Source organism: Leptosomus discolor, chromosome 3, assembly GCF_034619465.1.
Source record: "Leptosomus discolor isolate bLepDis1 chromosome 3, bLepDis1.hap2, whole genome shotgun sequence".
NCBI lineage: Eukaryota > Metazoa > Chordata > Aves > Leptosomiformes > Leptosomidae > Leptosomus > Leptosomus discolor.
Genome location: NC_141393.1, coordinates 55,150,331 through 55,173,676, shown reverse-complemented (window position 1 = coordinate 55,173,676; position 23,346 = coordinate 55,150,331). Strand labels below are relative to the sequence as shown.

At 36.4% G+C, this 23,346-nt stretch overlaps 1 protein-coding gene across 1 annotated transcript in view; it reads left to right on the top strand.

The window, feature by feature from the left end:
• The window catches only part of LOC104345166 (BEN domain-containing protein 5), a 628,288-nt gene that overhangs the window by 233,545 nt on the left and 371,397 nt on the right, over nt 1–23,346 (top strand). Inside the window, exon 4 of the mRNA XM_086462164.1 lies at nt 21,407–21,501. Within this exon, the coding sequence (XP_086318290.1) occupies nt 21,407–21,501 (95 nt within the window). The remainder of the gene's footprint in view (nt 1–21,406; nt 21,502–23,346) is intronic.

Sequence of the window (23,346 nt, the reverse complement as noted above, 5' to 3'; positions counted from 1 at the left end):
ATAAATATTTGATTTCAGTTATTGCCCTTTTTGTAATACTCTGCATAATATAGCAAAATAATAATTACTTATAGGCATGTAACAGGAGTCCTAGTAATTTTTTCTTGCAATATTACTGATATCTCAGCCAGTCAGCCTTTTAAATGTGAAAAGGATGAGGCATGTCCACGGGATAATTATCTTTATATCCTGTAGTAGAAACAGTATTTAAAAATGTTCCATCTATAAAATTTTTTCATTGTATGTCAAGTGAAGATTGCTTAATTTTAATCTTATAATTCTTTCAGAGTAAAAAGTTTTCTGTCACAATGCGTCAGAACTTCTGTTTCTGATGCTGTCTAAAATTTGATCATTGCTCAACTTTGACATGATACCTTAATTAAAGTATAGGTTACAACAACATATTTACAAGTTCTTCTGTCAAAAATGTAACTCATCTGAAAACAAATCCTGGTAGGGAAAGGGTTGTATTCAGTGAAAAGCATTTGATTTCTGAAAATAAAATTACCATGCCCTGTACATTTCCATGCATAGTTCTGGAGTCTTCAACTAGGAAATTGTCAATCTTGAAATCCTTTTTTTTCCTCAATTTATTAAAATTTGTGGTGTCTATATCTGTTTTTATTTTCAAATACATCAAGAGAAAGAACAGCTCATTCAGTAATATGTGTAAAGGGCTTTATGGATTTATTAAAAGATGGATTAGAGAGTTTTAAAAATGATCATAAATCTGTTTTAAATGACATAGTCAAGCTTAGAGTAACTAAATTTAATACCTGATAGTAGTAGAAATACACATCTTAGAGAAAAATGTGACATGCTAAGTAAAATGCTGTTTACCTGAATTAGGTGTTACGAAGATTTCTTGTGTCTCCCCCAAGTTGCTACCCAACAGGGTAGTCTCTAATCTTCCCATGCATAGAAACCTTACAAGTTCTGTATACCCAAAACTGTGACCTCCTTTCTACTAATGTGGCATTGCTCTTCACATACTAGTATTCTGTCATTATTTCAGTTGTCACTCCTTATTTGTTTTTATGAACATGAGTTAACAAGTCCCAAGCAATGTACTTGTGCAAAATGGTGCCATAACTGAAACGTAGTGGAGTGGTGTAGTAGAATAACACAGCTTCCAAGATGTAATAATTAACTTTGACATGCTAATAGTTATTTAACATAGAAAATGTCCTCTTTCTAATACAAAAATGAATTTGGAGGGGGATGGAGAATGACAGAGAAAAGATGACATTTTCTAAAAGCATACACTGTTTTCTAGCAAATTTGGAACTATAGTAAATTGCAAATGTTTCCTGCTTCATAAAGGGAACTTATGAGGAAGGAACATTAATTTCCTCCTAATATATGGAGTACATATCTTACATAGACTATAATCAAGAAAAACTCCTGGTAAATGTAAGCCTTTTGTCTGGCTGGAGCATATTAATGGGTTAGAGGGAAAATACAATGTACTTGAGATTTTTTTGAAATTTGGGTTGATTTGGCTTTGAGTTTCATATGGTGTCTTTGTATGACTGTTTATACAGTATTTTGTGCATAAATGTCTTGTGGAGAGGTAGGGGGTTTGCTTTTGGTTTTCGAAACATGTAGATTCAGCCTTGTTGGCAGATTTTAATTATTAGTATTTAATTGATTACATGCATGAGGGAGACTATGCGTTTTCTTTTGCTCTCTCCTTGCTTCTAATTTTTTGTATAATATAGGCAGATATCCATACATAAGGTCTGTTTTCAGACACAAGCCATTTTAAGAAAACACAATTACCAATAAAAATTCTGCATTCCTACAAGTTGGAAGATAATAGTATTAGCATCACATTATGTAATAATACAAAGTGTTTATGCAACATTTATTACACACACATCTGTATCTTACTCTTGGTTAAAAAAAAATAAGTGAATGCATTGGAAGTAAATGAATATTTATTTAAATATGGTTCAAATTTCTCTGTTGAGAAGGTGATTCTCTTGATAGTGGGATTTAAATCCTTATCTCTGTTCTATGGCTTTGGACATTGCCTTCTAGTTGGCAGCAAATCAGAAATTTCAGAGTAAACAGCTACAAGCAGGCAAATATTGTAGACAAACCTAGTTACTGCTGCAGTTCTCTGTAAAAGCTTCTGAGCTATGATTAAAGTTGAAATCTAAATGGAGATAAAACAAATAGGCCGAAGCTAAGTCCAAAAGGTAAAGCAGAAGAGGTTTATTTATTTTTAGGTAATGAGATTACTGTTTAAATTGTATTTCATCTCATTAAGGGACTGTTAACGTCTGTTACCTCTTTTTCTGACATTAAGTTACCATATACCACAGATTCCAGCTAATGACTTTTTGAAGGAGACATTTAGGACATTTCCTAGGAGAGGTTATATTAATTTTTCTTCTGCAGAAAAAGATTGAAATTTTTTTTGATATACCAGTGAGTTAATTTATCTGATTAAGGATTAACTATGATAATACGGTACCAATGGTTAGATACCTTCAGTGTAAAATTTGGCTTCATAAATTACAGATCTTTAGATTAAATAGCTTGATAATTTTTGAACTGGTATTGAGCTGATGTTTTGAAAGTAGTTTTTTTGACCAAGGTAGGGACAATGTTACTTCGGGCCAAACTCTGCAACCTTGATTCAAGCTGAGCTGTAATTTTTTTTAGTAAAATTTTTATATAAAGTGAACATTACTGTTAGTGTAAAAAACCATTATTCACCATAAAAGTGGTCAAATCCCTGTATGCAAATATTGTGTTGAAGAGCATGTTTTGCTCACAGATGAAAGCGGTTTGTTTTTTTTTTTAAATCTAAGAGAAGTAATCTTTTATACATTGAAGTTCATAAAAATTAAACTGACCTTCTGGTATTTTTTGTAGGAGTGAGCTGTGTAACTCAAACACTTATTAATCCCTTTGTAAGTGATATGACAGAATTCTGTCACAACAGGTCGAAGCATGAAAGTAAATTAATGTTTATACCAGCTGAAACCATTCCTGATTTCCCAATGAGTACTTCAGTACAGCAGACAGCTTACTTTTCATACAAATAAAAATACATATCACGTGATAGTGCTGGTGGATGATAGGATGAACATGAGCCAACAGTGTGCGCTTGCAGCCCTGAAAGCCAATCGTATCCTGGGCTGCATCAAAAGATGTGTGTCCAGCAGGCCGAGGGAGGTGATTCTGCCCCTCTACTCTGCCCTCGTGAGACCCCACCTGGAATACTGCATCCAGCTCTGGAGCCCCCAACACAAGAAAACTATGGAGCTGCTGGATCGGGGCCAGAGGAGGGCTACCAAGATGGAACACCTTTTGTATGGGGATAGGCTGAGAGACTTGGGCTTGTTCAGCCTGGAAAAGAGAAGGCTCCGGGGAGACCTTATAGCGGCCTTCCAGTACCTGAAGGGGGCCTGTAAGAAGGCTGGGGAGGGTCTTTTTACAAGGGCCTGCAGTGATAGGATGAGGGGTAATGGTTGGAAGCTGGGAGAGGGCAGGTTTAGACTAGATATAAGGAAGAAGTTCTTTACCCTGAGGGTGGTGAGACACTGGAACATCTTGCCCAGAGAAGTGGATGCCCCATCCCTGAAAGTGTTCAAGACCAGATTGGACGGAGCCTTGAGCCACCTGGTCTGGTGGGAGGTGTCCCTGCCATGGCAGGGGGATTGGAACTAGGTGATCTTTGAGGTCCTTTCCAACCCAAACTGTTCTATGGTTCTATGATAGGACCTGCGAAATATTCTGACAAATCCAGTGGTTGTAGCAGAATGTCACGCAAAGGCACTGAGCTGAATTTTGACATTACAGCCCAGATTTTGTTTTTCTAGAAAGCAGGAGTTTCTATTTTTCTGCAGTTTATTTCTCCTCCTTTGGATTTACTCATAGATGATCATTCCATAATAAAATGATTATCCATTCGTAAAGCTGAGGGAAACAAGAGAATGCTGAGGCAATAGCAAATTAGTTAATAACACCAGTAAAGTCTGTATTAAATGTCTAGTGTGTTAAACACTTTCTACTTAAAAGAAACAGAATATAACTACTTGACATAAGAAGTGCATTTAAAGGAAAAAAAGGTCAAGGAGGAAATCTCTATGTTAACATGACCTCATTTAAATGCATCCACTTTCATCTTTTGTAAATTCTAAACCAAATAACTTGCAAATACTTCCTGCTCCATAACAGAAACTTGTGAGGGAGAAACATTTATTTCTACCTCACATGTATCTAATGTGATCAAAAAAACCTCTGGGTAAATGTCTGGCCAGGGTATATAAATGGGTTAGAGGAGAAATGTTTGTGGTCTAGTCAAGGTTTTTGGAATATGGAGTTCTTTTGGTTTTGTTTGAGTTTAATGTTAATGGCAATGGTGTTGATATCTGATAATGATTTCCTTAGGGGTACTGAATCTGTATTTTTCAGGGTTGAGCACACTATCTGAGATGGAACAGACTTTCATTTAGCCATGTATACGTAGCCCTGTGTACTGAGCTGAGCAGATATGATGTCTAATTGAAAAGGACAGCTATGTGGCTCAGAGTAATGGAGATTAATTAATGTAGTGTTATTGCTGGAGAATTGTTTGTGATAAATTTTGCAGTTATTTTTAATACAATAGAAATATGAGAGACTGAATTATAATTGGCATAGGGTTGAAGGATGTCCCAGTTCATTTTATCTCACTATTGCATTTTTCCTTCTTAAATAGTTCTTTTTCCAGACCTGATGTTTCTTCCTGTATGTAGTTTCAGTAAATGGTTTAAATACTTGACATCAATTCTGTCCATGTGTAAACAGGCCTAATGCTGCTTTCAGTAAAATTTTCCCCTATACATACCAGGGCTGCAACTGGCTGGCCAAACAGGATTTGTTCAAGTAAGGATTTCAACCTGGAACAATAATGCAGCTTTAGCATCTTCCCCAACAAAATCCCATTTAATATCCTTAAATTATTCTCTTATGTCAGTTTTGATTATGTTACAAGTATTATACAATTTGAAACACTGGTACAATAATAATATACTATATTCATAAAATATTAGAAATTTTCTGTAATTAGTTCAATTTGTAATTTAAAATATTGAGAGAAAACCAGTAAGGTTTTTTGAGCAAATTGCATGTAAAGGATGACTACAGCAATATTAGTAAAAGGCAGGAAGCTATGTCATTGCTAATCAATCTAGAGAGCTCTGTCTCTTACAGATGTCAATACAAAGTTAAGTGCTAAAATAATTGTAGTGTAGGCTTTCTCATAATTACTGTTGTTCATTTGGTATGTTGTGCGAAAAAAGAAGAGAGGAATTTGCTTTGCAGTCAGCAGCCACAAATCTCTAAGGAGAAGGAAAGAAGATAGCAGAAGGCTGATAGTCATCCATCATTCCTGACAATTTCACAGCCTAGAATAACTTGACAGAGACCCAGAACAAAATGTTGTTGAGAATTGAATGCTGCTAAGCTGAGTGAATTGACTTTCTGATGTCAAAGCAGGACCTGCTTGAAGTGGCTGATGATTTTCCTTTTCTGATTTCAGAAACACTGATGTTTAAACTGCCTTGTGGTATGAACGCTCTGAGCAGATTTGGAAACTGGGGAACTGTTTTAAAACTTTCTCTCTAGATCTTTTTAAGGACCTTATAAGATGATTCTGGTTAGGAGATGTGTGGGTTTGTATCACACCTGCTATTAAAGAGGATTTGATCATTACATCCTCTTGTTCCAGACAGTCAGAAGCAGGCATAAGGAATCAGAATTGTTCCTAACATGGCTTGAAACAAGAAATTTTTCAAGACCTGGCTCACATCATCTCAATTTTTCTTTGGGGCTGTGCTAGCCACTCTTTTACTAGCCTTGGAAAGGTGGGCTCAGCTTGTCTCTGTGCAGAACATGAGAATGAATTGACTATATTTGAATTCCAATTTTAAATTTTTTTGATTTTTAAATTCAAGCATTCTTGCATTGTGTTTAGAATAGGTACAAAATCTCTTCATTATAACGTCAGAATGGGGTAAGTTGTTACATAGTTTTTATTTAAGTAGCATTGGTATACAAAGGGTATAATTTTTCAGCTATTTATTTAGAAAAAACATTATATTGGAAATGTTTCTAAATTATTGTAATTAGACATTTATTTACCAATAAATATTGCCAGTTTTACCTACTGTTCAAAGACTAACCTTCTAAATTGCTTACAACCATTAAAAAGCACGAAGAACATAAACTTCAGGATTTAAATGGAGAGAGGTCTTGTTTTCTAAAAGTCACACATCTTAGAACTGTAAAAGAAATGGTATGTAAATAGGACGTGTGGGCTAAGCATACCATCGCTGATCAATAATGCAAAAGGTTTAGCACGTTTATTTGTAAACCTAACAGCACAAATTTAGTCAGAATGGGGCCTTGTACTGTACACGCAGGTATTTAAAGGTTAGAAACAAGGAATTTCATTAGTCTGGCAAATCCTCTGCTGTCATTCCCCAATCTCTTTGAATTGTTTCCAAATGTATTCTCACATTTCTCTTGTGCTTCTTTTTATTTATTTATTTATTTATTTTTATTAATGGATGTGTTACTAGTACAGTGCTTCATTGCTAATTTACCTCCACTATAAATTGGCATGAGGAACAGACATTTTCAAAGTGCCTTGATTCCTAGTAATGATATTTTAGCAACTATCTTTATGTTAATGTAGTTATAGCTGGTATAAAAAGGTTACAGTATCAAGCCTGTTAGTGTGCAGCATTTTATCTCCAGTTTCCAGTTTGTTTAAAAAAAGTAATATGTGTTGCCTAACAGACTGAGGAATAGATCTAGTATTTTATGGCATCCACTGCAATCTTAAAGCAGCACTGAGGGACATAAAATTTAAAATTGTCAAGCCAGTTTTATTGTATCTTTGTGCTAAAATTAAAAAAAAAAAACCAACCAACACCTTACGTAGTATAGAGCAGTCCCTTCACTCTCGCTCCTCTCTCCCTTCCCTTCCCCTCATCACAAGAAAGAAAAAAGCTTTGAGCATTGCTAACAGTTAAAGGATAACATAATAATAGAGAAAAAAGCTAGACATTCTCCCATTTGAAATTTATAATACAATCGTATTCTGCATTTGTCTAGAGGTCTTACCTAATCAATATAGTCTAGCCGAGAAGAGGTTTCTAGGGCTAAAATAACTGTAATTGTCACGTAGTCATCAAAAGTTAGTTCTTCAAATGATATAAAATATTTTGTTTCTTATTTATTCTGTTATTTTTCAATATGAGATGAGAGCTTCATTGAAGACAATTTTCAATGAAGCTTTTGTATCCTATTTGCTGACAGTTACGTTGTAACTGGGTAGTTATATGCATTTCTGTGATGTAGAAACATGCAAGAATCTTTTTTTACAGGGACTAAATGTTTAAAAGAACGGATATATTTGAATTTTTATATGGATGTCAAAAACTAATATTTGAGGTTTTAATAATTCATTAGTTTCATGTACTTTTTAGTTTTTGGTTTTAAAACAGAAGTTTGTTTGCAGATTGCAGAGGTTCTACAAACGCTTTTCAAGTGATCTGAAGTTGTCATCTGTCTGACAAAGATATTTTGTTTGAGATATTCATCATTTTGTGACGCTTGTGTTTTGTTTACACTGCTTCAGTAATTCACTTCTGGGACTAAAACTTGCTTTTGAGGTTTAGGCACACTGCAGGATGCCAAAAAAGCATCAGATTTTTCTGTATTTGAAAGCTTTTGGGCCATCAAGAGATCAAAAGCTGCCAGAATCAAACCTGAGATCTGCCATTATAAATAAGGCACTGACAATTCTTATTGTGAGAGGTCATCCCAGGGGTGAAAGAAGCAACAAGAACTGATTTGCCCTGACTTCTTCATAAGAAAAATCTGTATATGCAGTGGTATGTTTCTTTGGGAAATTTAATGAATATATAATAAAAGTCTGCTGTAACACATTTTGGTGCTCAAATAACTATTTTAGCTCGTTTAAACATCTGTCAAGATTAAAATAAATCTTAAAACCCAGTTGTGGTCAGCAATACCATATTTTTGGGACAATAGCTGCCCTGATTTTTAACTATAATTTACTTTGCTAATCTTGTGTTTATGTACAGGAATTTCTGAAATGCAAAGAAATTTTTTTTTTATAAACAATGAAACAGATCTTTTCAATTTACCAGACAATTTCTCCAGTTTACGTTTCATGCAGATATAAAGGATCATGATTTTTTACCAATTCTAATAAATAGTATAGGTCTTTTCAGCAAAAGTAAGTAACTACAGTAATTCAACATCATTACCGGTGGTTAGGTTTGTAATAAGACACTCTTCCTTTCCTCAACTGCATTTTAGTAGAGTTTTTTAAATAATATGCTTGCTGTTAATGTGATTAAAACCCTGAAGCTATTTACAGAAATCTTCATATATGTTTGTATCTGAATGTCTTTCAATTTTTCTGCTTGTTTGCTCTTGGTAAGGACAAAATGCAAAAATACTACAGTTATCACGTTAAAACTTAGCAATAAGATCATCTAAGCAAATACCTAGAACAATGCTATTTCAAAACGATCTATAAGAATTGTTCAATAAAGAAAATGTTCCTTATATGTATAATTCATCTTTATCTTTATTGATTTGTTTGTATTTTTAATAGGCTTTCGAATTGTCAGTGTTCTAGTAAAATATAGTGTAATTTGATTTATGGTTAGGGTAACAGAGTTACAAACTTGGACAAACTTTTAATCTATCCTGAAAGGTTGGGCTTTTTGTTTTCATTTTTGTTTGTTGGGTTTTTTATTTGTTTGTTTGTTTTTTCCTAGAGACATGCTTTTTTCAGTCAATTACTTAAGGAAAAAAGTCTTAAAACATGAGCTGTGAGGAACTGTGGGAAAAGAAATTGTTCTCTCCAAAAGCGGGTACCTGACTGCCATACCTTTCTGGAAGATGGGCTTTTTTTAGTGGTGAAAAATCTTTCTGGTCACATTTTTATGTCAGCATTTCATAAGAGTTGCCATGGTATAGACAAGTAAACTTACAATACTATTAAACTGCTTTTATATATAAAGAAGGTGCAAGTGTTACTTGGTGTGAATGGATTATTTATCTACAGATATTGATCTGAGTTTGTGGTGTGGACAGGTTCTGCTTGTTGTGCTGTATTGTCACTTGAGGAAAGAAGGTCCCCATTTTGGGGAGTTTTTGGTGGCCAAGTTTGTAATCGGTGCCATCGCAGAGAGCGAATGACTCCGCTTTCCCACTCTGGGGATCTTAGCAGCTGGGGTGAGAGCGTGCTATTTAGATTGCTTTGATTTGTGCCAAGGAAATCCCTGATGATCCAGAACTAGGGCAGTGCTAAGCCATGTATTTTACCCTCCAGAAGCACTCTGTGTCCTCCTCTTGCAGCTGACACCCCAAATCTGAATCACCATTTTCTTTCTTACAGTCACATTTATAGTAAAATTACTGTTGAATTCAGTGTCAAGTGTGTAAGGGGCACGGAAGAACATTCTCCCATGTAACGGGTATTTGTGTTTTGTTGACAGAGCACTGGCCCAATTTTGCGGGAAACTCCTCGTTATTTTTGAAGCTCGTATTAGTATTTATTTATTGGAAGACTTCTACACATGCCACTGCATACACTTCTTTTTGTTCATATTTTCCTGCCTCCCTTGTGATAAGTTGGGTTCTTCCCATGCTTGTCCACCAAAATAGTTTTTGCAGATTTTTGCCTCTGTGATACATGGTTATAGGCTGGCTGTCAGAGCAATGTTCCTGATGTGATAACTATATATTTAAGTAAAATCAAAGGAAGACTTGTCACATGCATTGCAGTAAAAAAAAAAAAAAAAAAAAAGTGTAAACTGCATTAGTGTTTTGGGAAGTTATACTTAGATTTTAAACTATATTCTGGAAAACCAAAGATGATCAGCTGTGATTACTTTGTAAGCAAACTGAGAAATGTCTGGTATCTTTAGTTGCAAATTTTTTTGCTAATAATTTATCTCTTCTGCTGTTAGAATTTAAAAATTCTAAGAAATCTGAAAGGAGTCATATTTACATATTGTTTCCCTCTTGAATCTTTTCCAACAGGAAAAAATTGAACAAAGAGTGTGAAAGATCTTTTGCAGCATTATGGATAACATTGAGATGTTGTATTAACTTACTGTGTTATGAAGCAAAATTATCAATTTTTACATTTCCCCAGAAGGGTTTTCAGCAACTTTGAGTATTCCATCAAACTGGCATATTAAAGTGAGGAATTTACCTGTTAAAATGCACAGAACATTTGTAGTAGCCTCATAGCTGTAGTCTGCTGTTATTGTTGCTTTGCAGAAGATTAAGCAACCATTTAGAGATGATGTTTCCTCTACCAAGAGGGCTCTTCAGAGCAGCTTTCTACACTAGCTTTTGGAAGTGAGCTAAAGTAAAATCAAATCTGTAAGATACTGAAAGGCACTTTGGTCATACATGATATGATTTCTTTGGAGAAGATGTTCAGCACTGTACCATATTTATCTCTTTTTGGAGACTCATTTTTGGTGGAAAATTACCAGAATTTGTGATGAGACTTGCTCAGTATCTGAGCAATGTTTCTTATAACTGAATATAATTTAAGAGTTTCAGAAAAGTACCATATACTCAGTACTTCAAAGCCAATGAAGATAAGCAATCCATTTTCAAATTCCTTTTATTCATACAGCATTTCAGGTTGATTTACATAAACTAACAAAACAATATTACACTTGAAGTTGATCTGTAACAGTAATAAAAATGTTCCTGCATCCCAAAGCTGCAGAAATGTCACTTCCAATCTACAGTGATCAGTTGCTAAGGATAAATTGTGCCTATGGGATTTTGCTAAATCCAGCATCTTTTTCCCATATTGCAAGACTGTCTTAAATCCTGAATCAGAAATCCACCCTTATTCAGGAAGGAAGTGTGAATGTTTGCTTAAGTCTCTAGGAACACTTAAAAGCAAGGCTAAATATTTGTGCGTTTGAGAGCTTTTCTGAATATGAATGTTCTTTTATCCACGGTTAAAGCTCAGTCAGGACAAGACGTAAGTTTTACCTATGGCATTTGAAAACAAAAGGACCTGATTGGCTGGACTGCAGTTACACTGCATACCCCAGTAATGGTGCATTATCATTGTGGGGGGGGGGGTTTCCCTTCAACTTGGGGTCAGTGCCAGGGAGGAATGACACCTGTGTTACACAGGGCACATTGCTTTAAGACAGTTAACTCTCCCATTGAAACCCTCCCACATCCTTTCTTTAGCTGTTCTGTTCATCACATTGCCATAACATGTTTATTCGCACACTGTGAATCTCCTTTGCAAACGGACAGATATCATCATTTGAATCTAACATTCGGCATTTCAGCATCAGAATAGGATTTTCAAAGCTGTGAGGACAATTACTATATCCCCTTACTATTATGGTTGGTTAAGGCAGTTCTGAGATCTTATTCTAAACGTCAAATAGACAGGTACATGAAAATAACAGGAAATAGATCAGATTTCTTTCTCCTTACCCTTGGGTTTTCTTTTGAAGCACAAAACTTAGAATAGTCTGTTAGTACATGAGTTGGACACTAGGAGCAGAATTCAAGGTAGTGAAATTTGAAAATACAACAAATAGTGCTGAAGTACTCTAGAAATCACGAGCAGTTTTTTCAAATCAATACCACAAGCTACTGGTTGTCAATGTTAAGATTCCAATGTACGCTAACATATCGATTACATTTTCTTATAGAAATTGGTGAATTGTGTGAACGTTGCAGTATTGCAAAAGCATTCAGCTAGAAAGAGCAGAAAAAAAGTATTTTAACTCTGCAGTGAAAATAGAAGGGATTATTCATTTTGCAAATGAGAACAAGAGGGTACATGCTATTACAATATCCCTTGGTTTCATGAAATTGATAACGTATCGTTTATATTTTTTCACAAAAATCTTTTTTGCATGTTGGTTTTTTTTTTTTTTCATCAGCACTGCAGCTACTCCAGTAAGGATCCAATTCCGATTCTGTCTAAATATAAGGGAACGATACAATATGGGGAAACCTTTATTACATTTCTATTCAGAACCATGTGTGGAAGAACATAGAAGTTTCAAAGGTTTCATTGTAATAGCAACTGAAATACTTGAATTAAAAAGAAGAGAAAACCAAGGACCTCTGTGAATAACCTGGACCCAAAACCCATCTGTGCTTAGTTACTGCAGAAGTAAATAGAGAGGTTTTGTATGTTTGCAATGCTCTGATCCCAGTAATGGAACCAAGACTGCTGGCAGCAATAACTAGTGGTTGTACACATCAAAATGTCTTTGTTTTTGTAACCCATCAGAGAACACTGAGGCAAATATATTAGTGCTAGTTTTGAGCTCTCCCATATATCCTGTCTTTCTTTCTGTGCATTATTATGTCCTTCTTCCCCTCTCCAGGTTTTTCCCCACAAGCTCCAGACAAACAATAGCTTTTAACTGTGAAAAATGCCAGCTGCAAAAATCCAAAGTAAACAATTGTTGGAAAAGCTTCATCCAAATCTCTTCCTTAACACAGCTTTCATTATCTTCCTTTTGCTTCTCACAAGGACCTACACTTGAAAAGGCTTTTTCTTTCTCATCTTCCAGCCTGGGTATCAAATGGATTGCTGCCTTTGTGTTTGCATGCTATTTAAATTGTGATTATTACCTTCTGTGTTTTTAAGGACTGAGCAAAATCATGATCTATACAAATATCACTGTCATTCTTTCATTGTTAGTGCCACTCTCACCTATTGTCTTTCTGTCAGAGTGTCAGTTTTCAGCACTCCACCTGCATGTTTTAAGCTGTACATCACTTTGGTACCCATCACAAATTTCTAATTTGTTGGTAGGTGTATCTCTTAGTAAGGGAGGCTTTGATTCTGGATCATAGGCTGACTGTTGCACTTTATGAAGGACCCAGAAAAGTAGACTTTATAAAGAAGAAAGAACAGGTAAGCAGAATGCTCCCACGTGAACTTAGTCAGTGCTTGCCACTTTGTTCTGTGATGTTCGGTGGCACACCTTATGCTAGTGCTCGTGAATGTGCACTTTTTTTTACAGTGTTTCCCTATAACCATGATGCGGTAACTTTACTTGGCCCTTTCCCATTTTCCAGATTGGTCTCATTGTTCTGAAGTCTCCTGTGATTCCTATACTATCAACAGGTTTTGGAATAGAAAAACATTAAGTTGTTGGCATTATCTTTTTGAAACACTAAGGATATGCAAGTATCCATACTATTTTAAATCATACAAAACTTTGCAGTGTTTCTTCTCAATGGCTAAATAATTTCTATTGGGAAAAGGAAAACTTAAATCTTTTCAGCTGCCTCCTCTTAGGGATGTAAGATATCAACAAATTTTGCTAATACTTTCCAGAACAGCCAGCTGTTACTATCCACCTGCAGCCATAATATTGATTGAAAAGAATATAGAACCTAAACATGGATAGCTTCTGTAATTATGTAGAAAGAGTTTAATACATGACTCTGCTTCAAATGTCATCTGGCAAAGGCTGTAACATGGCACAGAATATATTAGGAAATAATTCAGCTAGTTGAGAAAGTCTCAGTGAAAGACCATGCACTTTTTCCTTGTTCTATATTTCAACTGATACCTGAAAATATTACCCATGTATACAGAGAAAGTCAATGACAAGACCAATAGGGCTCATACATCCTGTCAAATGTCAAATAAAAAGTTGCTCACATATTCCTGTAGCTCTGGAATTTTCTAGCAATGTAACTAGAATTAGCTTTTTTGCCAAAGACTATGTATATATGAAAAGATAGGAAACAGAAAATAAAAGTACCTTTTTTTCCAGAGCTGGTTAAATAAAGATGCCTTTTTTTTTTTTTTTTTGCAAATGTTTTGACCTTTTGCTACAAAGAATGGAAAAGTTTGGCAAGCAGCTTTCAGCTTCAAACCTGTTTTAAATACCTCTGTAGCCTGGTTATATGCCTTGTCAGGACCCTTACTATTTTCTTTTTGATGAATCAATACAATACAATACATGTCTTGTGACAGATTTGCAGTTCTATTGGAGACTTTGGCCCAAGGGAGCAAGGAACGTGAGTCAGTTCAATTACATCACTGCTGGCTTTATAAATGGACATTTTTGAGGTTTTGGTTGAAAGTTTCAGACTATTGATGTTCAGATGATAAGTCAAAACTTTAACAGAAAGTTAACTTCTGGTGGCAGGGGAAGGTGTTCAGTAACAAATTTGCCATTTTTCCAAGAAAGGTTCATCGGGAAAACTTGGAGTGACTCTTGCCCTCACAATGTTAAGTCTGACAGGTCATGCGCAGAAGCCAGATTAGCGGTCAGTCCACAGCAAGACACTAAACAGGGAACAGCTGTTCCTCTGTTGATCCCTTTGAAAACTTTCTGCTAGAAGCTTGGCCTTCTCCACAGTATCCTCCTGCCCTAGACTTAAGTGAGATAACACTGATGTTGACAGTGAAATTCCAAATGGGAAACGCTGCCTTATGCAGATGTTACATCTCCTGTGGGTCTGTACTTAAGTGTATTTGGGGCAAAGAAATGAGAGGTAAGCAAGGCAAATACCTAAACTAGTAATTATTTTTAAAAGTATTTTTGTCATTAAGATATGGTTATGCCCCATTAACTGGAAAATAGTAATACAGCTTATGAGTGCTGGGCTATCATGAACACCCAGAATATCTCAAATACACAGACAAATACCATGATAAATGCTAAGCTCATTTTATAGTTAGTGTAGCAGTATATCAGAGGTCTTACTGTATTAAAATCCTTTGAGTCTTATTCTAATGTTGCTCTTTGTTGCATCCCAGACTTTAGAATTTCTCTCTCTTAAGTAACTAAATGAAGAGCTCTACCAAGGGAAAAAAATCCTATAATTCACAATCTGCAGACCATTTTCTGCATCACTTTCTTATGACTTCATTCCCTTGTAAGGACTTGACAATTTCCAGTTAACAAGACACAGGTGCAACTGATTAGCAAGGCTGGGGGGAGCTCTGGCTGGTCCATAACATCCTCCTCAGTAAGTGAGTATTTATTTTCCCCGTCTGAGCATCAGCAGGTTTTGAAAACTCCTTAGCTGAAGAGAAAAAGGCTAAACGCTATCAATATTAAACACTTATTCATTTGAAAGGACATGTGTTTCTACAAAGGAAAAAAGAAAGTATGGGTCACTTTAAAATGTTAGCAGCAATGAATGATTTAAATTTTAAAAGGTCAGAAAAATTAGATTTGTAAGTTGTCATTGGGGATTTTGCACAGACCTGACTCTTATGTTCCTTGTTTTCTCTTGTTTTCTTCAGCATTGCGAACAGTTGCAGGTGGCACAATTTTCCTCTCTATTTCAAAGTCCTTTCGGTATAATTTATTTTTGTATAGTTTTGTATAAGGTGCTTTCTCAGGAAAGATCCCAAAGACCTTCTCACACAAATACCAAAATGCAGCACTTTTTTAATGAGAAAGCAGCAATTCCGTATTGCCGGTTTCTCACATTCAGGAATAGCAACTCAAAATCTCACAAGTCATGGGGTTGGCTTGAGAAGTTCATTTTTCTTTTCTTTGTTGTTTGGTTGGATTTTTTCTAATGGAATGCAATTCTAAAGTTGATCCGCCCGTTAAAGGGATGAAAACTTATATTTATGAAAGAAAGAGAAAAGATTTTTAAAAAAAGAAGGAAGGAAGGAAAGGGTAACTAAGATTCTTGCCAAAGGCAAGAACCCAGCTCACAAAAAAGCTGCAGGTTTCAGGAATTCACAAAACACTGTAATATTTAAAGAATCAGCAGGAGAAGAAATCAAGACAAGCAGTGAAAACGAAGCAAAGCCCCATGGTATCCAGGACCTTTGGATCTTGAATGCTTATTAAGAGCACAAGAGCTCAGACTTAATTTCGGCTGAAAGGTCTTAGTTCTGAAAGTACTTAGTGCCCAGTTCTCTTATTTTGGCTGGTTAAATGATGAATTTGCTCCTGCCTGACTACTAGCAATTGGTCCCCAGGTACTTGGGCAGCTCATAGTGAAGTTTGTATCGTACTTGTGACATGCAGCATTGTCCACTGAACTGACATTACTACACTATTAATGTTAAATATATTATATAATTGTTGATATTTAATATATGTAAGTTACATCAATATTAAGAATGCCTGACACTTCCTACTGCAAACCCTATTTTCAGTTAGTTTAAACTTCTCATACTTGTAATGATTTGACACAAAATTTTCTGTGCCAGGTGTCTGCCTCAGGCAGAATTTTATGGCGTTCTTTGGTTTGTTTGTTGTTTTTTCTTTTAATGTCAGCCAAAGCAGCTCAGCTGTTCCTGAGAAGTCAGCTAGGGAAAACCATGCAAAATAAACCTGGCAGTCTTTCTGAAGGAACATAGTCTGTCCTTATCCTGAGGGAAGGCACTTAACCTTTGGCAAAGGTGTGACTTTTCTTTTGGATACCTGCTTCCATTGGTAGGTTCAGATGGAAAATCTGCCAGAAAGTGGGTGAACAATTAATGTTTAAGAGATCACAGTTCACCCTGTGCTCACACACACCTGTTCGAATATGATGTCCAGTATGATCATTCATGCTCCATGCCTTCAGCTGCAATCCAAAATCACCCTGATGTGTGCTTGCCCCCCCCAAAAATTAGCAACTCCTTCCAGCCCCAGTCAGAAAACTGCAAACTTCTGGTAACAGGATAAAATGTGTGACACTTTTCAGCCATCTTTTCACCTTGTGTTCAAGGTTCATCTTTACCTTGCTTATGCTAAAAGCACTGAGCATCCCTTAACACCTGTCTTGTGTTTTTAATTCCTGAAATAAATTTGCAAAGGACTACTGGGAAAAGCAGATTTAATCAGTAACTTGTAAGGCTAAAGGTGGGGCCAAGCCTTTCCTCACTTTTCTGTCTTAATAGTTTTAGCAGCAAGATACCCACAAATGTACACTTACTGCACACATTATGGAAAGAGGACATCATCCTTCTTCTCTCGATAGGCAGAACATACCTGCCTTGTCTCGTGTTCTCCAACATATCTCAGATCTGGCAGTCCCTCCACACAGCCTGAGACTGCAGCAGTTGTCTACTCTCATGCAATGAAGCCACAGTATATCCTGATGGCCCCCCCACCAAATAGCATGGTTTTACTTGGTGGTGTCCTGAGAGGCTTTTCTACACCGTGCCTCTTCCACCTACCCAGAAGCTGCAGATTAGTTTGTCAGAATAATGCAGAAGATTGAAAATGTATCATAACTGAAGTGAAATCACACAATTATAATTTCTGGTACAGCATCAGTTTGAATAGTGCTTCTTTTAGTGCTATTCATACCCTCCAAAATGAATACAAGTATTTTTATAAAGATTTCCGCTATTTTTCTCTGGATTGGTGCTCTGGAGAACAGAGCAACTTCTAGGGAATTTGTAAGTACATTTAGTCCAGTTTTATTTTCTTAACTTGGCACATGTTTGAAAAAAAATTGCTACTTTTGCTTTTGAGTGTTTGAATTACATTGCTTCTTAAATGCCACCCATTGTACATCTCTACAATTCATTAAAGCATACAGAATAGTGAAAATTTTCTTATGAAAGTATTTTAACGTGCATAATGTATATCTAGTCCTGCTTTTTACAGTATATAAATGGTGTGTTAAAGAATGTCAGTATACACAAAAATTAGTCTAAAAATTAGATTTGTTAAGCACACATTTGATTACTGTATCACAACGTTTTTATTCTAGCGTTCAGTTCAAAGGTGTTTGCATACCTTATTGAGCAAGCTGCATATTTTTCTGGTTAAGGTGTGTATACTGTAGTCATTACATTTTTGCACACTTCACTGGTTGAGCTCCATGGACTACTTTAACTATCACCAGGAATACTTGACTGAGCTCAGCTGCTTATTCAAGTGCTTTGATTTGTGTACTTTATTACTTCAGTGGTGTATGTTGATAAAGTTCTGTTCTGTGCTGTTAAATTTTCGGTTCTGCCAATCTAACTATATACCATGCTGAGAGAACTGCACGCATTGCTAACTGCTTACTCTGTGGTGAACATGCGTGGTTGAAATGTTATAATCTGCAGTGTTTTGTTAAATGAGCGGCATATTTTTGTTTTTATATACGTTGCTTACCGAGTTGTGTACATTTGCCCAACTCATTATACAAAATACGCTTGATTGAAATAAGAACATTCTCTACCAGCTGTCTGCTCTGAGTCAGTATGTAACAAAATTAGCAACTTTCTCTTTCCAACAGTGACATGATTGCATCCAAAGTTTAAGGCAATTGGTTTGGAGATCTTGTTTGTTTCATTCCCTCTATGCAAACATCAAGATTAACAAACCAATTTGTTGCAACTTAATTTGTTTTCACAAATACGAACAGAGTTAAGTGACAGAGGAAAAACTCAGCATTCTAATACAGGAAAATGCTTCCATGTGGAGTGTGGAATATGCAGAGACTTAAATATCATTATCTAACTTAGAGCCAGACTTCGTAAACATAAGAAGATGGAAAATAACTAGAGACCTCCCAAGATGGATATTTCATCAGATAAGCAGTATCCTAAATACTTAAAATTACAAATACATAATTTTGTAAATTAAGTGCATGCTTTCATCAAGAGATATAAAAATAAGCTCATCTCATGACCATTAGAAAATCTCAAAATACTGCAATAGTCAAAATACACGAAAACTCATGTACAGGGGTATGTAGTTTGCCCATTAACTTTGGTACAAAATTGAATTAACATCTTTAAGAAAGTGGTTTTCTCAACTTGCTGGTGTTTTGAGTCAGTTTCAGTAAAACCTACAGGTTATTCTTAGATTTTGTTTGACTAATTTGAAGAGTTTGCTTGTGCTTCTTTTTACAAAATCTTCAGCACTACCCCACCTCAGGAAAACTTTCTTAATTTTTCTTGAGTGCAGAGATACTTGATTACTGCAAATACTTTACCTGGATTCCTCCCTGCCCCACATAAAAATGTAAATCTGCTGCCTGCGTCCTGTTGTCAATGTCCCACTGCTGATTGCTTTCACTTTAATGTTATAATTCACTGTTGTCTGAGCAGACTGCCTGGAAGGTCCAGATTTGTTTTTGCAAAATTTTACATATGAAAGCTTAATTGATCTTATTGCTTTAGTCAATGTTGTTTAATTTCAAACAGTGGCCATTTAATTTTCAGACTTCTCATGAACCATTATTTAAGAGTGTAAGTATTACAATAGTTTGTTCTAAAAACAAATGTGTGAATGCCTAGGGGCAAATATAATTTTTAGTGGTCTGTCTTCACTGATACCTGTGGAAAAGAAATTTAAAGACAGATACAAACGGAATGTATTAGCATATCCTGGAATATTATATCCAAATTAATTCAGTCTTCATATTTTGGTTTTTCTGTGTGCATTAATGTTGGGTATCAAAAGGATATGAGAAACCAGGTATACTGCATTTAACAGGAAGAAGGTTTTGTCTCTGTTTTCTCTTCTCTTCCCCTAGCACAAATTTGCTTTCATTGTCAGTCCATTGCCAGTAAAGATCTGGATTTTGCTCTTCCTTTGAATCGTTAAATATCAGCTACAGTTTCCCTGAAATTATTAGTGTAAACTAAGATCAGAATTGGACTCTTTTCTTCTTCTCTATCATAGTCAAATGAATATGGTTGTGTGCAATTTTTACTGTGTAGGTATCTTGTACAGTTTTTTCAGAGGAAAATTCTTCCTTTTGCCAAGGGAATTGAAGAGAAAATTACGTTCTTTGGGGAAAGAAAATTAAAAAATCTTTGATTTTTCCTGCTCCTGTGTGAGGCCTAGGCAGGTTGAATGAAGAAACTAAGAAGCTTTAAGAGATGAAGCGTTCTCCTGGAGAAACTTGCTACTCATGGCTTGGATGGGTGTACACTTTGCTGTGTAAAAAACTGGCTGGATGGCTGAACCTAAAGAGTGGTGGTGAATGGAATTCAATCCAGTTGGTGACCAGTCACAACCAGTGTCCCCCAGGGCTCAGTATGGGGGCCAGTTCTGTTTAATATATTTATCAATGACCTGGATGAAGGGATTGAGTGCTCCCTCAGTAAGTTTGTAGATGACACTGAATTGGGTGGGAGTGTTGATCTGCTCGAGGGTAGGAGGGCTCTGCAGAGGGATCTGGACAGGCTGGATTGATGGGCCGAGGCCAATTGGATGAGGTTCAACAAGACCAAGTGCCAGGTGCTGCACTTGGGTCACAACAACCCCGTGCAGCGCTACAGTCTTGGAAAGAGTGGCTGGAGAGCTACCCAGCAGAAAAGGACCTGGGGTTTCATCAACACCTGGCTAAATATGAGCCAGCGGTGTGCCCAGGTGGCCAAGAAGGCCAACAGCATCCTGGCCTATATCAGAAATTGTGTGGCCAGCAGCAGTAGGGAAGTGATCATCCCCCTGTACTTAGTAATGGTGAGTCTATACCTCGAATACTGTGTGCAGTTTTGGGCCCCTCACTATGCGAAAGACATTGAGGTCCTGGAGTGTGTCCAGAGAAGGGCAATGAAGCTGGTGAAGGGTCTGGAGCACAAGGCTTACGAGGAGTGGCTGAGGGAACTGGGGGTTGTTTAGTCTGGAGAAGAGGAGGCTGAGAGGAGACCTTATCACTCTCAACAGCCACCTGAAAGGAGGTTGTAGTAGGGTGGGGATCGGTCTCTCCTCCCAAGTAACAAGTGATAGGCCAAGAGGGAAAGGCCTCAAGTTGTGCCAGTGGAGGTTTAGATTGGATATTAGGAAAAATTTCTTCACCAAAAGTGTTGTCAAACACTGGAACAGGCTGTCCAATGAAGTTGTCGAGTCACCACCCTTGGAGGTATTTAAAAGACGTGTAGATGTGGCACTTAGGGACATGGTTTAGTGGTGTACTTGGCAGTGACAGGTTAACAGTTGGACTCGATGATCTTAAAGGTCTTTTCCAAACTAAACAATTCTGTGATTCTATTCTATAATTCTATAAAGCAGTTGGAAGGTTTTCATGAGGACTGCTACCCTGTCTCCTAGTTTTCCACCAACCCTCTAACACTAACTGCAGCAAACTAGACTTGCTCTTCTGTTTTCAGATTTGAGTAACCTATTTGTTTCTATGGCTAGGATACCTACTGAAAAGTCAGCATACTAAATTCAAAACATACATTCCATGTATATGGCTGCAGTGAAAAAAATCATTGACTGTTAAAATGCTAGGAACAGGCAAAGTATCCATTGTCTGAGACCTTTGGAGGGTAACAATAATTCATAAGATACACATCTATTCCATATATTTTCTGTGTATATTTTTCTGCAGCTGGAACATGCAATACACATATAAACTCTTTCATAATTTATACTGACCTCTTTTCTTTTCTTTTCTTTTTTTTTTTCCCCCCCAGAGAGTAATATTTAATGTCGTTAACTTCAGTAAAACAAAAAGCCTCTATAGAGATGGGATGGCTCCAATGGTGAAATCCACAAGCAGACCAAAATGGTAAGTTATCCGTTCAAAGGCTTGCTTAATGAGACAAAAGTGGTTTACTTGGCACTTTCTTGTGGCAAAGACCTTATGGGTCAGGTGCACCTTTTTGTAAGAGTAGGAGAGAATTTTGATGCAAAACCAGTGTTGTGCGGACAGGTTCTCTTTGGAGCAGACAGATAGCATGAAGTCTGGAGGTCCCTTCTAGCTTTGCTGTGATGGTGTGGTGTGGTGTGATGGGGTGTGTTGTAGTGCCTTGTTTCAAGTAGCATGACTGAAGTTATGTCCATTCAAGCAAACTGAACAATCAGGGCTCAGGCCAAATTATTTTTCAGTGGCATCCTCACTGTCCAACTGTTAGGACAGTCCCTGGTCAAGTTTTGGCCTGTGTCATCTAGCAGTCTCCAAACAAAGCCTGCAAAATAGATGGGAGATGGACTGGGTCTGGACTGGTTCTGGAAGGCTGTTTAGATTTGTTCTCCCTGTTTTGGGGTGATTGGAGTTTAGTGGAATAATGTGAGCTCTGCCATGTGTTTTGACCTCAAGTCAGTGAGGAGTCTGGTCTGCTTTATCTAAGACAGAAGAGGCCAAACAACCTGGTTGTAAGCTACACAGTATGTACAACACAGAAAGGCATGCCCAGATGAAACACACGAATACCCTTATAGATGGTACATTTTCTCAAAGCAAATGTAATGAAAGGTCTACTGTGAATAATAATAATATGTAAATCTAACAAGTCCTAATGCATGCAAGACTGCCAAGAATTATATGATTTGCCTTTAGCTAGGAGACTTGTTTGAATATGGATAGTGAGGTTAGGCCATAAGTGTACAGTAATATATTCTTGTAAGCCTTTACAGTTGCTACTTTTTATTGGTTAATTAATAATACATTTGATCAAGCTGCACGTTGTCTGAGCCTTATAAATATATCTATCTTAAATACTTCAACTGTCACAAAATTTCCACCCACAGGATGTTAGCTTTTGGTGATCATAAGATCATTGTCATGTATGGTTTCCTCTTCATATGACCAGCATAATGGCTATTTGTTTTTTTATCTAGATGGTAAGGTCATATGGACAGAAGAGCTGTCTCACAGTACAGTTACTGGATGGAGTCAATTCCAGCTCAATAGAAGCACATAATAACATTGAAAATTAATTTAAAAAATCCATTGTGTTTAGTGTTTTTGTAGCAAAAGTCATGTTAATTGTGTTTACTATTTAACTTCAGAAAAATCTTTTGGGGCATTTCAGTGCCACATTTATCAGTCATACTTTAACCACCTTTCAAAACCTTTTCCTCCTCTCATTGGGGTCTGGTATTTGCAGCTAAGTATATAGTGTGTTAAGTTTATTTATAAATCAGATATTGCTTTCATACAAATTTTATGCCTTACTTTGGTTTCAAATTAAAGTGTAGATCTTACAAAACAATGCAAAATGGGCTTTTTCTAGAACATATAGGCTCCTTCACTATTTTAAAAGCAGATTTCTCTTCCATTTCCCCGGAGATCTATTTATTTTTGTGTTTTATATTTTTAGGGGATGTATTTTGCTCCCATGAAAGACAGGAATGAATAACATTGCCTGGAGCCAGGCACAGTGTAGGCAGCAGGTGCTGAGCAGCTTCCTTGTACAGGGATACTACCATACTTTAATCCTGTTTCAGAAATTCTAGCTATAATTTTTTTCTTTAAAAAGACCGTTATTCTATTAATGAATTTTTTTTTTCTAATACTCTGTGTATGAAAACATCTTACTGTACTTTGAAGATGCACATTAATTCATACTGTTTTCAGGGACCTTAGTGATATTGGGGTCTATGCAGTATAATTTTCTGTCTTGATATTAAT